Source organism: Trichechus manatus, unplaced genomic scaffold, assembly GCF_000243295.1.
Source record: "Trichechus manatus latirostris isolate Lorelei unplaced genomic scaffold, TriManLat1.0 scaffold00048, whole genome shotgun sequence".
NCBI lineage: Eukaryota > Metazoa > Chordata > Mammalia > Sirenia > Trichechidae > Trichechus > Trichechus manatus.
This window is the reverse complement of record NW_004443984.1, coordinates 5,176,349-5,192,487: the sequence shown is the minus strand read 5'-3', so window position 1 is coordinate 5,192,487 and position 16,139 is coordinate 5,176,349. Positions and strand designations below refer to the sequence as shown.

Below are 16,139 nucleotides of genomic sequence, written 5' to 3'. Positions count from 1 at the left end.
ATTCACTTGTACTATTTATAAAACAGTAATATTTACGTTTTAACTCTTGAGACCTCAGTATTCCTTCTCAGCTAATTTTCTTGAGATTGCAAAAATTTTGTAAAAACCTTAAAGTGTCAAACCTCTAACACCAAAACAAGATAAAGTACTCTGATGTAAGGATTTAAAGATTTAAAAAAAAAAAAAAAAAAAAGCAATTAAAATTATAAGTAGAACAAGAAACTGCAAGAGACAAAAAAAATCTTCTTTTTGCTGGAGGCGAGGCTTTTGCTGTGTTTCTGATTTCACTTCCACAGGAGAGAAATACGAACTTCACGCAGGAACTGAGTCGACACCAAGCGTGGTGGTTCATGTCTGCGAAAGTGAAACTGAAGAGGAAGAAGAAACAAAAAACCCCAAACAGAAAATCACCCAGACAAGGCGCCCCGACCCTCCGACCACAGCACTGAATGAGCCCCAGGCCTTTGATTGTGCCCTGTGACACCTTTGACGGAGGTGCGAGGCAGCTGCTGTGGGCTTCAGCAATGGAGACCTGAGCCCCGACCCCCGCGGACACTTCCTGCTGCTGAACGTAGGCAAGACTAGGAGTGAAGGCAGCACAGTACATAAGCCTTTTCACCAGGCCTGTGCTGCAGACAGGCTGGCACAGAGTAGCAGCTGATTTTACCTATTCCAAATTCTAACTGATGTTCTGAGTGGCACTTTACATTCAAGGATTAGCCCCCAAGATGTGGCAACTCTTGACCATTTTTAAATAGTAGCATATTAGGAAAACGGCTCCCCTCTCTACCCCCAGCAATGTTAGTTTCTCTGATTCCATATAGCATGGAGTACCAAAACCTGAAACTATAGTCACCCAGTGCAGTACCGTTTTTATGAATTTAAAAATAGACTTACAATTTTAATAATCTAGCGTGGGTATTTTTGTACTGCTATAATAGCTTCTAGCTAATATATGGATCAAAGGTTCATTGTTATTCGGTATACATGAAATTTTTTGCACGAAAAGAAATCTGAAATATAGGCTAATTCGTAGAAAATCATTTTTTTTCAAGTATTTTTTTCTTTAGCTTTGGGGAAGTCTTGCCAAATTCATTTTATCAGAATCAAATGGCACAAATCTATGTGTGTGTTGTTCCCTTCTTGGAGTCAGAGGAAAGTGATGCACAGACCACCATTCCATAGTCATCCCTTCCAGAGATAGGCTGCCCGGAAAGGACGACTACTTTGAAAGCGGGACGTATCACCAGTGAGCTTGGCTGATTACGACTGCAGATGGCTATGGCACTCTGCCGTTTGTGACCGTGTTGTAGCTTGTAAAGAACTGTCTTCAGCCACCAGTTTTTTATCCTCTTACCTTTTCCAGTGTTGTGTCAACCACTAGTTCTTGAGCTTTTCTGTGCTGTATGTACGTTTGCGTATATCAAATGTAAAAGCTGATGAGCAGATTTTCTGAAGGCCATTTTTAAATGTTCCATTTATTTTCAGCTTGCTTTGAAAGACAAGTTTACACGTACTGTATTCTTGTGAGTTAGGGAAAGGGGAGGAGATCTTTTCATCCATCATACTTTTCTTTTTGGTGAAATTTTTAGCCCTTCAGTTGGCATTTTTCACTAAAACAGAATTGTTTCTCATCCGTGTTATAGATTGTGTACTTGAGCCTCCTAAAGTCGAAGCAGCATCTTTTTAACCCTTTGTAGTCTATTCAGACTTAGAAGTCGCTTTTATAGAAAAGTATTGTAACTTAGAATGCTTTGCTTTTGGTCCAGTGGGTCTGCTGAGTCTCTCCTCTTTGTGCCATTTCTTGGTATGACAGATGTCGGGAACTCCCTGGCATGTCTGGGGAGGAGTTGTACATATGAGTTTGGACTAATAAACCAATGTGGCTGCTATTACAAAGAAAGGAAAATGCAGAAGTTCAGGCCACGGTGTCTGTATGTTTTTGGTAACATGCTATTATGGTTTAGCTGTTCGTAGTATGGTAGAATTTATTTCTGTGGGCTTAAACTATATTGCAAAAATCTTTTTTAAGTTTTCTATATTTTACTTGCCCTTAAATACTCTGAAGTGGTAAACTCTTCTCTTTCTATATATCCGCCACTGCAAACCCCAGTGTAAATTCAGTTGAAATTTGCCATTCCATAAGCAGTTTATTAAATCCAGATCATCATTTGGTAGTTTAACTGACAGCCACTTAGTTTATTTTGTAGGTCTGAACTCAGCGTTGTGCTAGTTTTTGATCTTACGTAGCTATACTAATTTATCATTGCAGAATGGAGCCTAGGTATCAGGAAATGTATGTATTTTCAACAGTTGGAAATTCTTCTAATTTCCTGGTAGGGAATGTTGATTCACTATGATTTTCTCAGTGATGAAAACCCAGCATGTCTTACTTGGTTTGGCTTTCATTCTCTACCTGCCAGCTGAGGAATATTATATCCCAAAAATGTAAAAGTTTTTTTTAATCAAACAATGCATATTACCTGATTTTAAAAATCTGTTCTTTGTTTGCTGGTTTGTTTTTTAAGAGTATTGAATAAATTGAAGAAAATTTTAAACCAAAATTTGAAAAATATATATTGAGTCATTTAATATTTTCATTCTAGTATAATATTTCTATATGATGAACTCTAAAAGAAAAACTACTAAGTGCCCATCAACTTTTTAATATTGTGAAATCAAGCAGAATCTCAGCAGGTACTATGACCTCTATCATTAATTTTGGTTATTTCATACCCAGTTCATGTAACCATATTGCAAGAGATGAGTCTCTCATGCATCTTTTTTTTTTTTTTTCTTTTTAGTAAATTCATCTACTTTATTTCTTCTTTGAAATTGAATTATTACTTGGATTCAACTCTGCATAATATGCTAACCACATTGTCCTTAGCAATTATAATCCCTTTTTGGGAATCAAATTATTCAGTAAATTGTGAGGAAAGAAAATGATGCTTTGCATTAGGAAAAAACATCCGTGAAAGAAAAGAAAACCATAACATTTAATAAGGTAGTTGACAGAACCTGCAATATATTGTCTTATGTTCTAGATTTATCATACCCAGCTGATGAAACAAGATAAATCAATTTAAAAAGTGTACTGGTGAGCATCCACTAGGTTTAAGGTGCTAAAAGGCAGAAATGGATAAGAACAGTTCCCTTCTTTTGGGCAGCTGAAAATCAGGTGAAAAGCAAACTGATCTTCTCACATTCTGCTTCTTTTCAATGTTATACACTAAAACTTTTCAGTGATTAAGAGTCAAATAAAAAAAAAACTAGGAACTTCTTAAGTTCTGGATTGAAGAGGTACTTGGAGGTAGAGGTCAGGTGCAGTACTTTCATTCTTTAAGGACATAGTCTTTTTTGTTTTCCATTCATATTCTGTCTTTTAAAAATGCTGTGATAAAAAGGGAAAAGGTTTGGTTTTCTTAGAATCTCAGTTACAGAGTTGAAGGCAAGTTTAGAAAACATACCATCCGGTCCTCGTGTTACACCAATTAGGAAACAGGTCATGTGACTCACTTAGGGGTCTGCAGCAAGGTGGTGGAAGCCTGAGGACTAGAGGCAGCATTCCCAGCTCCCGGGCTAGTGCTCTTCCTGCTTTTTCTTGCATTGCCCTCTTAATCTTGAAAGCAGTGAATACTAATTCTTATCATAAGAAAAAAAAAAAATCCTCTTTCCCCTGATAGGATGCAGTGCATAAGAAAAATCTTATCTGACGAAGTTGGTGACTTAGTCATTTTAATTAATGAATTTGATGTTCCATGTTTTGTGTTTTTGTTTTCATTAAACCATTGGAATTGGAATCTGCTTAAATAACATTATCTTGGTAGCCAGCGGTTTCACTGGCATTCTCTGTAGACTTTCCTAGATTTTAATAGTAATGAGATTAAGATATAAATACTCATACGTAAAATATGACTCTAATGAAACAGAATGAGATCTGATGTGATTTGGGAAGAGTTTATAGCCCTTGTAAAATTGAGTCCTATTAAAAATTGAAGACTGATCTATTGCTTCATAATTTTATACAGAGTATTTTACAGATCATGGTTCTATTTTAAAAGGGGAAAATCTCAAACATAATTAAGCAGTGGAAAATATACTGAGTTCTATGATGCATCAGGTTTACTGCCTGTGGGTTTTTCTCTTTTCCGCAGAGTTATGTACCTCATACCTATCATACAGGTGAACTTGGCTAGTGTTTGCTTTTCCCTCTCAGTGTGCTCCTTTGTTTACACCTTTTGCATTAACATCTTCCTACGCTAAAGGAAATCAATTACTTACAATGAGTGTGACGATATGCAGGAACAAGAGACTTGGGAAGTACCTGCCTTCTAGCTGGGGAGATAAATCCATGTTACAGAAGTTACACTTTTAAAAAGTTAAATAAATTTAAAGAATAAGATTTATGAGCTTGTTTGATACTTGTTTGCTCTTTATCTCACTTTGGAGTAAGGGTCAGTAGCCATCTTTGTAGGAATGCCATTGTCTTCTTTAATCATAAATCAAGAAAAAAATGTCAATAAGTTGGAGATATTGTTATTATTACCAAATATACAAGCAGCATAGCAGCTGAAAATTACAACAGCCGATAGGTTCATAGACCAAAAAGATGGTAAAAATGGTCATGTTCAAAATAGAAGCTATCAGCCATTATCAAGAAGAACTTGCCTTGGGCTGAGTCAAAGTGTCTCTACCTGTTTAAGCAAAAGTGACAGTTTCAGACCCTTGACTAAATTAGATAGGCGTTCTATCTTGTAAACCTACGTTTTCTTTTGAAACAAAATTGTGTCCTGTTAATTCTTGGAACTCCTGCATAACTTTGACTGAATGTTCATCCTTGTCGTAATGGAAGATTTACATCTATGCAGATAATATATGTTTTCTGTAATATTTTCTATTTAGTCCCCAGTCTTCCTAGTTCAAATGGGGGACTGAGGAGAATAAAAGTGGCTAGTCTTGTTATTGTGCGATACTGTTCCCAATGTTTCTCAACCCCAAGTGGGAGTCACAGTGAGTACTGATTTACGTTCACTGTATTGTACATGTCCTCCAAGTTTAAGAGTTTCTTCAGCCATTTCACCTCAATCTTAATTGAACCCAGGAGTTGAATTTATTATTTTATCTGAACATGTTTGTGGTCTTGTGGTATATTTTGGGGCATGTTACCTTCCTGGTACTATAAGCTGTAGTGAATACTCATTGTACTTTAGAAGCGTGGTCTGTAATTTATGTACATGTATTCCATATTTTAGTGTGCTTGAAGTGGCCATCCATAGTTGTAGTAGTTTGTTATTCATCAGCTTTGACAACCCTGTGTTTCAAGGACATTCCTTCCCCTATTAAGGTGACAAAAGCAGAATGTAATTTTTTGGAAGCTTCGTGATTACTTGTAACAAGTTTTGTTTTTATAACATAAAAATAAAGTGAGTTGTTTTTTTTAAATCAGTCCCTCAATTTGCGTTCTTTGTGTATAGTATCTTCAGTATACATCACTTACATTTAGGTAGTAACATGGAAAAGAAAAGTGAAGTGTTTGTTCCTTTAATAAGAGTCCTGTGGAGCATTAATGCTGTTGGGCCAGTGAACTCTCGTTCAAGGTGGTGATTCTCTGCTGACTGGAAAACAACAACAACAACAAAAACCCTACAGTTCGAGTTCTTCACCAAGGAAAGGTTTTATCATGATTTACGCCTCAGTTAAAAATGATTTATTCCTGGTAAAGTTTATTTTTTATCTTGGTTAAAAAATTTTTTTACCCCGAGAGTACGGCCCCCAGACACCCTTTTAGCTCGGTGGTGAAGTCACCTCCGAGGTTCACCGTTCAGCCCGGGAGTGGACAGCCCCATAAAACCAAATGGGACTAATGAGGCACAGCAGTCCAGGGACAAGGACTAGAAGGCAGAAGGGGACAGGAAAGCTGGTGACAGGGAACCCAAGGTTGAGTAAGGATAGTGTTGATGCGTTGTGAGGTGGTTAACCATTGTCATAGGGCAACGTGTACTAACTGTTTAATGAGAAACTGTTTTGTTCTATAAACCTTCATCTAAAGTGAGAATAGCAGCACAATTGGAAGAGTGTAGTCAATGTCACTGAACTGTGCATGTAGAAATTTTTGAAATGGTGTATCTTTGGCTATGTGTATTTTCACCAAAAAAAAAAAAAAGGAGGGTTGACATGTCGTGGGGTTGTTAATCAATATCATAAGACAATATGTGTACTACTGTTTCATGAGAAACTATTTGTTCTATAAACCTTCACCTGATGTACAATAAAATAAAAAATAATTTTTTTAAATCTCCAAATTAAAATTTTGAAGCTGGAGATGACTGAAAATGACCATAGAGATTACCTAGTAGAGTGATTTTTTTATACTTATTTTTAAGCCATGGAGTTCTGCTTTTCATTCAAATGAAGTTTTTCATAAAGCCCAAGGTAAAACTGATTACCAACAAATAGAGCTGCTCTACTGAAGGAAGTGGGAGAGGAGTGGGGGGCCTGAAGTTCCATCTATTCATCCTCCAACCTCTGTGAGGGCTCAGAGCAGTTGAAAACACACTGATGGATTTCAGGGGTCTCCACACCCACGCAGCCCACCTCACCCCCACACATGCACACCTGTATTCCACAGAACAAGAGATTGGTCCAGAGAGGCACTGCCACGTTCACGCATCTGCATGGTAGCCGACCTGGGGCTAAACCTCAAGTCTCTTGCCTCTGCCCCAGGTTCTTCCCACCATACCACACTACTCTGATAAAATGAAATCTTTAATTCTCAGGAGAAAGCGTATTAGGGTTCAAAAGTTGTTTATTTAAGTAACAAGTTACAGTAGCTGGAGACATTCCAATCTTAACAGAAAATAATTGTCTAAACTGTTCTATGCGGCTGCCTCAAGGTGGAGCTGAGCTTCCAGGGCACTGGGGCCTTGCACTCCTGTTTCAACTCTGCTCTGACTTCTTATACGTAATGATCTTAGCATAAGATTTCACCTAAACTAAGGAATCCTTGGCTTAAAAAAAAAAGAATACCGCTGCAAATAAGTGAGGGGGGGAGGATTTTTTTTAAGTCCAGAATGGAAAATACAAGAATAAAGATTTAAGTAATTTACCTTATAAAGATTAAGAAAAGTTGCAGTCAATTCCAACTCGTGGCAACCCCATGTGTGTCAGAGTAGAACTGTCCTCCATAGGGTTTTCAATGGCAAAGATTTTGGAAGTAGATCACCAGGCCTTTCTTTGAGGCACCTCCAGATAGACTCCACCCTTCCAGTTAGCAGCTGAGCACATTAACCTTTACACCACACAGGGACTCTTCACAAAGATAGACTGACTTAAAAGTTAAATTCAACAATCTATATGTCAGAGTCCTATTACCACTACACATGTGTTAAAATATGTTAAATAAATAGGAGTGAGCAATAACTATTTTTGCTGCCTTCAATGAACACATCAAAACAGTGCCATGTTTTGATCAAAGATTCTATAGAAGAATCTGATCAAAAGGGTGAAATTACAGAACAGAAATTCAAATTCTTACGGAATCCAAGCTTTCTGGAGCCACTGAGACTGGATGAACCCCCAAAACTATTGCCCTGAGATAATCTTTAAACCTTAAACCAGAACTGTCCCCCGAAGTCTTCTTAAAACTAAACAACAGTTTAGCTTAATTAGTAAAGAATATCTGCCTTGAGCATTGTGCTCTTTAAAGAGCCATCTATATGGGATCAAATTGACAACAGCACTGCAAAGTTTAGATAGGAAACTTGGGGACAGTAAGTTTATGTCAGTGGGGGAGGAACAACTCAGAAAAGAAAGATGAGAATGTTTGTGCAACTTGAAGAATGTAATCAGTGTCACTGAATTGTAAATGTAGAAATTGTTGAATGAGACTATGTTCTCAACAACAAAAAATAAATTATTTTAAATAGTAATAAAAACATAGTTCTAATCTAGAAGGAGAAAGGATTAAAACTCATTCACACAGGAAAGAGCTCAAATCTTGGCAGGCTTCCCCTGGTCTTCTGAGATGTAGAAGACGTAAATACAAGTAATTTGTAGATATTTAAATAGGGCATTTCAAAAACGTTATTTGGGGAAAGTTAGTGATCTGAAATGTTCAGAAGAGTTCAACATTTTCTCGACTGCAGTCCTAGGAACTTTTTAATTTGCTAATGCACATTCTGAGTCTCCAAGAGGATATACTGTGTTCCTCAAATCTTATAAATGGTGGAGCCCTCTTACCCGTGAGTATCTCATTGCACTGGTGCTCAAGGAACATTTAGAGAAACATTCTACTACAAACTTGGCTTGGGGGTCCAGTTAAAGGATAGGCTTGTGAATAAAAATTCCTTTATTAATTTCTCTAAGCAAGGACATAGTTGTTAGATTAAGCCACCAGAGGGAGCCTTTCTGGTTTCATTAATAAGAAAATCAAGTTGATCACACTATTAGAATCTAAACATTCAGCAAAGTTGCCAGACACAAGAAGAACTTAGAAATATCAGTAGCATTTCTTTACACCATCATTGACAAAATTATACTCAATAAGATGCTATTTATAATTGCAACAAAACATCAGTGGAAACAAACTGTTAAACTAATAAAGGGTGTAGATAATTATCTAAGTACATGCAGATTCCATGCTCTTGAGTAGGGTAACAATACAATAAAGATGTCAGATTTTCTCCAAATCTATAAATCCAATGCAATCTCTGTCAAAATTCCAGTTGCATATTTTTTAATAACAAACTCATTAATACTCTAAAACTTTTTTTGTTATTTTTGTTTTGTTTTAATTGTACTTTAAGTGAAAGTTTACAATTCAAGTTAGTCTGTCATACAAGAATTTACACATAAATTGTTATGTGACCCTAATTGCTCTCGCTATACTGTGACAGCACACTCCTTCTTTCCACCCCGAATTTCCTGTGTCCATCGAACCAGCTCATGACCCTCTCTGCCTTCTCATTTCACCTCTGGACAGGAGCTGCCCATTTAGTCTCATTTATCTACTTGAGCTAAGAAGCACACTCTTCACGAGTATCATTTTATGTCCCATAGTCCGGTCTGATCTTTGTCTGAAGAGTTGGCCTCGGGAATGGTTTTAGTGCTGGGTTAACAGTCTGGCGGCCATGCTTTCTGCGGTTCCTCCAGTTTCAGACCATTAAGTCTGGTCTTTTTACTAGAATTTGAGTTCTGTACCCCACCTTTCTCCTGCTCCATCAGGGACTGTCTTTTGTGTTCCCTGTCAAGGTGGTCATTGGTGGTAGCCGGCCACCATCTAGTTCTTCTGGTCTCAGGCTGATGCAGTCTCTGGTTTATGTGGCCCTTTCTGTCTCTTGAGCTAATATTTTCCTTGTGTCTTTGGTATTCTTCATTCTCCTTTACTCCGTGTGGGTTGGGACCAGTTGATGCATCTTAGATGGCCGCTTGCAAGCGTTTAAGACCCAAGATGCTGCTCACCAAAGTATGATGCAGAACATTTTATTAATAAACTTTGTTATGCCAATTGACCAAGACGCCCACAGACCCCCAACCCTGCTACTCTGTCCCTCGAAGTGTTTGGTTGTATTCAGGAAACTTCTTAGCTTCGGTTTAGTCCGGTTGTGCTGACTTCCCCTGTAGTGTGTGCTGTCCTTCCCTTCACCTAAGATGATTTTTGTCTACTATTTAGTTAGTGAATACCCCTCTCCCTCCCTCCCCACCCTCATAACCATCAAAGAATGTTTTCTTCTGTGTTTAAACCTTTTCTTGAGTTCTTATAATAGTGGTCTTATACAATATTTGTCCTTTTGTGACTGACTAAATTCACTCAGCGTAATGCCTTCCAGATTTCTCCATGTTATAAGATGTTTCATGGATTCATTGTTCTTTATCATTGTGTAGTATTCCATTGTGTGAATATACCATAATTTATCCATTCGTCCATGGATGGGCACCTAGGTTGTTTCCATCTTTTTGCTATTGTGAACAGTGCTGCAATGAACATGAGTGTGCATATATCTATTCATGTGACAGCTCTTATTTCTCTAGGATATATTCCAAGGAGCGGGATAGCTGGATTATATGGTACTTCTATTTCTAGCTTTTTAAGGAAGCGCCAAATTGATTTCCAAAGTGATTGTACCATTTTACATTCCCACCAACAGTGTATAAGTGTTCCAGTCTCTCCACAGCCTCTCCAACATTTATTATTTTGTGTTTTTTGGATTAATGCTAGCCTTGTTGGGGTGAGATGGTATCTCATTGTAGTTTTGATTTGCGTTTCTCTATGGCTATTGATTGTGAGCATTTTTTCATGGGTCTGTTAGCTGCCTGAATGTCTTCTTTGGTGAAGTTCCTGTTCATATTCTTTGCCCATTTTTTTATTGGGTTATTTGTCTTTTTGTTGTTGAGGTTTTGCAGTATCTTGTAGATTTTAGAGATTAGACGCTGATCGGACTGGTCATAGCCAAAAATTTTTTCCCAGTCTGTAGGTTGTCTTTTTACTCTTTTGGTGAAGTCTTTTGATGAGCTTAAGTGTTTGATGTTTAGGAGCTCCCAGTTATCTAGTTTCTCTTCTGCTGTTTGTGCATTGTTACTTACGGTTTGTATTCTGTTTCTGCCGTGTATTAGGGCTCCTAGCATTGTCCCTGTTTTTTTTTCCATGATCTTTATCGTTTTAGATTTTATGTTTAGGTCTTTGATCCGTGTTGAGTTAGTTTTTGTGCATGGTGTGAGGTATGGGTCTTGTTTCATTTTTTTTGTAGATGGATATCCAGTTATGCCAGCACTATTTGTTAAAGAGACTGTTGTTTCCCCAGTTAATGGACTTTGGGCCTTTGTCAAATATCAGCTGCTTATAGGTCGATGAATTTATGTCTGGATTCTCAATTCTGTTCCATTGGTCTATGTATCTGTTGTTGTACCAGTACCAGGCTGTTTTGACTACCATGGCAGTATAATAGGTTCTAAAATCAGGTAGTGTGAGGCCTCCCACTTTTATTCTTCTTCTTGAGTCGCTTTGCTTATTCGGGGCCTCTTCCCTTTCCATGTGAAGTTGGTGATTCGTTTCTCCATCTCATTAAAAAATGCTGTTGGAATTTGGATTGGGATTGCATTGTATCTGTAGATCGCTTTGGGTAAAATAGACATTTGCACAATGTTGAGTCTACCTATCCATGAGCAAGGTATGTTTTTCTACTTATGCAGGTCTCTTTTGGTTTCTTGTAGTAGTTCTAAAACTTTTATGGAAGAAAAAAGAAACACAAATAGTTCAGATAACCTTGAAAAATTAAAGATAGAAGTCTCACTCTACCAAATCTTAAGACAATCTACAAAGCCATGTGAGATTGGTGCAATAACAACTAAGGAAAAACAATAGAGGCCAACTCATGTCTAGATGAGAATTTAGTATACAATAGAGTGCCACCATAAATAAATGGAGAAATGCTAGATTGTTTAGTAGATGATGTTGGGAAAACAGGCTTAGTGTATGTAGATAAATAAAAATGGATCCTTATCAAACACCACATATAAAGGTAGACTCCAGATAGATTAAAGACCTAAATATAACATGTAAAGCTATAAAGTTAATAGAACAGAATGTAGGAGAAAATCATTGTGACCTAGAGGTAGAGAAAAAATTAATAAAACTTAAAAAGCATAAGCCATAAGATAAAAACTGTAATTTGATTACATCAACATTAATGATTCATGTTCAGAGAAAAAAAATGCCATGGACAATGTTAACAAACAGGCAATAGGGAGAAAATATTTGCAATATTGTTGTTGTTAGGTACCGTGAAGTCAGCTCCAACTCATAACAGCCTTGTGTATAACAGAATGAAACACTGCCCAGTCCTGCATGATCTTCACGATCGTTGCTGTGTTTGAGCCCATTGTTGCAGCCACTGTGTCAGTCCCTCTCATTGAGAGTCTCCCTCTTTTTCGCTGGCCCTCTCCTTTACCAAGCAACATCATGATAAACAGAGAAAAGATTGAAGTTGTCAAGGATTTCATTTTACTTGGATCCACTGTCAACACCAGGGAAGCAACAGTTAAGAAATCAAAGGACACATTGCAGTGGGCAAATCTGCTGGAAAAGAACTCTTTAAAGTGTTGAAAAGCAAAGATATCACCTTGAAGACTAAGGTGCGCCTGACCCAGGCCATGGTGTTTTCAGTTGCCTCATACGCATGTGAAAGCTGGACGATGAATAAGAAGACTGAAGAAGAACTGAAGCCTTTAAATTGTGGTGTTGGAGAATACTGAATACACCATGGACTGCCAAAAGAACGAACAAATCTGTTTTGGAAGAAGTGCAACCAGAATGCTCCTTGGAAGCAAGGATGGCAAGACTACGTCTCACATACTTTGGACATGTTATCAGGAGAGATCAGTCCCTGGAGAAGGACATCATGTTTGGTAGAGGATCAGGGAAAGAGAGGAAGACTCTTAATGAGATGGATTGACACAGTGGCTGTAACAATGGGCTTAAGCATAACAACAATTGTGAGGATAGCACAAGACCGGGCAGTGTTCCGTTCTGTTGTACGTAGGGTCGCTATGAGTCAGAACCAACTCTACAGCACCTAACAACAACAACAACTCCTTTACCAAGCTTGATGCCCTCCAGCGATTGCTCCCTTCTGATGATGTGTCCAAAGTAAGCGAGACATTCTGACTGTACTTCCTCCAGACTCATTTCTTGGTTAAATAGCTACATACAAGGAGCTTTTCCAAATTAACAAGAAAAATTAGCCCAATAGGAAAATGGACTATACAGGGTATGAATAGCAATTGACGGGAAAGGAAATACAAAAGGCCAGTGATCCTGTGATGAAACTCTCAAACTCAGTGTTCAGACAAGTGCAAATTAAACAACAATATGCCACTTTACACCTACTGGTGTCTCAAAAATGTGAAACGTGAATAATGCCAAATATAGAGTGGAGGTATAGGAAACTTTATGTACTGCTGGTGAGAGTGTAGACTGGTGCAGCCATCCTGAAGAACAGTCTGGCAGTACTTGGTGGTATAAATAAAAACAAACTCACAGGTCCCTAAGGAGACATGTTGAGGGTGTTCACTTCAGCATTAGTTATGGAGACAAGCTGGTGCCCACGACTGGGGATAAACAATGTGGAAAAGTATGAAGCAGCAGAGTAACTGTAAACATAGCGATGTGGATGGTTGTTGAAAACATCTGAGTGATGAAAGTAAGAATCCATGAGATTTGGAACACTTGCATTTGTGTATATTAAAATACAAAGGCAGTAATATAGTGTGTAAGATTATGTAGAAATAAAAAGGTATACATTAAATACATACGTGCATACGTACATAAAAGACATCTTGCCTAGATCAATGATGATAATGTGCTGTGAATTGAGTCTGATCTACTCTTAGACTTTATATAGACTTCAAGAAACTATTAATACATCTCTCTCTTTCATTCCTTGATTCTACATTAAGGTCAGTTAAAAATTGTACATTATTTTTCTCTATTAAAGGAGCCTGGTGGCACAGTGGTTAAGCGCTTAGCTGCTAACCAGAAGGTCAGCACTTCAAACCAACCAGCCACTCCATAGGAGAAAGATGTGGCAGCGTGCTCCTGTAAAGATTGTCGTTGTACTACAGGGGAAGTCAGCACAACTGGACTAAACCAAAGCTAAGAAGTATCCTGAATACAACCAAACACTTCTAGGGACAGAGTAGCAGGGGTGGAGGTCTGGGGACCATGCTTTCAGGGGACATCTAGGTCAATTGGCATAACAAAGTTTATTAAGAAAATATTCTGCATCATCCTTTGGTGAGTGACGTTTGGGGTCTTAAAAGCTAGCAAGCGGCTATCTAAGATGCATCAGTTGGTCCCAACCCACCTGGAGTAAAGGAGGATGAAGAACACCAAAGACACAAGGAAGGCATTAGCCCAAGAGACAGAAAGGGCCACATAAACCAGAGACTGCAACAGCCTGAGACCAGAAGAACTAGATAGTTCCTGGCTACCACCAATGACCGCCCTGATGGGGAACACAACAGACAGTCCCTGTTGGAGCAGGAGAAAAGTGGGGTGCAGAACTCAAATTCTAGTAAAAAGACCAGACTTAATGGTCTGAGACTGGAGGAACTCCAGAAAGCGTGGCCCTCATACTGTCAACCCAGCACTAAAACCATTCCCGAGGCCAACTCTTCGGTCAAAGATTAGACTGGACTATCTGACATAAAATGATACTTGTGAAAAGTGTTCTTCTTAGCTCAATTAGATATATGAGACTAAATGGGCAGCTGCTGTCCAGAGGTGAGATGAGAAGGCAGAGAGGGTCAGGAGCTGGTTGAATGGACACAGGAAATCAGGGGTGGACAGGAAGAATGTCCTGTCACAGTATAGGGAGAGCAATTAGGGTCACTTAACAATGTATGTATAAATTTTTGTATGAGAGACTAACTTGAATTGTAAATTTTCACTTAAAGTACAATAAAATGAAATTTAAAAAAATTGTGCTGTCGATTCAGTTTTGAGTCATAGAGACCCTACGTACAACAGAGCAAAGCACTGCCCAGTCCTGTGCCATCCTCACAATCGTTGCTATGTTTGAGCCCATTGTTGTAGCCACTGTGTCAATCCATCAATTCTTCTTCCATCTTCCTTATTCATTGTCCAGCTTTCGCATGCATATAAGGCATTAAAAATACCATGGCTTGGATCATGCGCACCTTAGTCTTCAAGTTGGCATCTTTGTTTTTTAACACTTTAAAGAGGCCTTTTGCAGCAGATTTGCCCAATGCAATATGTTGTTTGATTTCTTGACTGCTGCTTCCATGAGTCTGTAAAGATTACAGCCTTGGAAACTCCATGAGGCAGTTCTACTCTGTCCCATAGTGTCGCTATGCATTGGAATCAACTTGATGGCAATGGGTTTTCTCTATTATTGCTCTAGAAGAAAATACTTTGCTGCGATTTGTTTAATGAAATCCAGATTTTATTGCAGATATTCTTGCCTTCTATTTGAGGACCAAGTATTTCAGAAAACCTATCAAGTACTTGTCTTTTCTGTGTTAGATGCACATATATAAATGTTTTTTCCACGTAAGGTTAAATAGATTGCTTATTAAATTTCCTCACCTATGGATGGAAAAAATATACCTACCATTCACTGTTCTCTAAGCTGTGAATGAATAAGCATCACATGTGGTTTGACTCTAGATTCACATTTCCTTTTGCTTCAAAGAAGCAATCAAGTTAACTCTTGGCCCAGACTATCTTTCTTCAATGTCTTTTGAATAATTGAGAGCTTTAATGGAAAATTATACAATCTTCTGTCCTGGGAGATTTGATCCAGGCTCCTTGTCGCCATAGGAGGTAATTAAACCAAAGGTATTTCTCAGAGGTTGCCCAAGTGAGCCTTGTGAATAAAAAGGTCTTCAATGGGCCAGATTTACTAGTCTTCTATTACTTATTCCTTGATAACTAGTCATTTCCCAGGCTATTTATTCTCTCCCAGGAGAAATTGCTAACAACGATTGGAAAGTCTGGAATAGAGATCTGGCTCCTTTGCAAATGAGAAGCAGCAATGCCTTGGGCATTGAGTGATTTGCCACTGTAACCAGCTAATTCTAGATAAGCTAGTGAGTTCCATTGTGAAAGGGCACAGAGCTGCCCTCTCCTACTCAGTTCAGATCTCCAGTTTCCCTTGATGTGGTTGAGTGCTGTCAAGTCGATTCTGACTCATGTCAACCCCATGTGTTACAAAGTAAAACTGCTCCATAGGATTTTCTTGGGTGTAGTCTTAGTGGAAGGAGTCCTGGTGGTGCAATGGTTAAGTGCTCGGCAGCTAACCAAAAGGTCAGCGGTTCGAACCCACCTACTGGCTTCACAGGAAAAAAGACCTAGAGATCTGCTCCCGTAAATATTATAGCTTAGGAAACCCTATGGGGCAGTTCTACTCTGTCCTATGGGGTCACTATGAGTCTAAATCGACTCAACAACACATAACAACAATCTTTTTTCACATTTTTAAAATTTTTTTCCCATACAAAAATTTATACATACATTGTTATGTGACCCTAATTGCTCTCCCCATACTGTGACAGCACACTCCTCCTTTCCACCCCTGATTCCCCATGTCCATTCAACCAGCTCCTAACCCTCTCTGCCT

The 16,139-nt window shown here is 38.4% G+C and overlaps 1 protein-coding gene across 3 annotated transcripts in view; it reads left to right on the top strand.

Annotated features, from left to right (window-relative positions):
- RCAN3 (RCAN family member 3) overlaps nucleotides 1-5,744 on the top strand; it is a 49,308-nt gene extending 43,564 nt beyond the window's left edge. For all 3 annotated transcript variants that reach the window (XM_023732101.1, XM_023732102.1, XM_004377107.2), the window contains one exon: nucleotides 297-5,744. In XM_023732101.1, coding sequence (XP_023587869.1) covers nucleotides 297-481 — 185 coding nt within the window. In that variant the 3' untranslated portion in view covers nucleotides 482-5,744. The remainder of the gene's footprint in view (nucleotides 1-296) is intronic.
- Nucleotides 5,745-16,139: the final 10,395 nt, after the last annotated feature.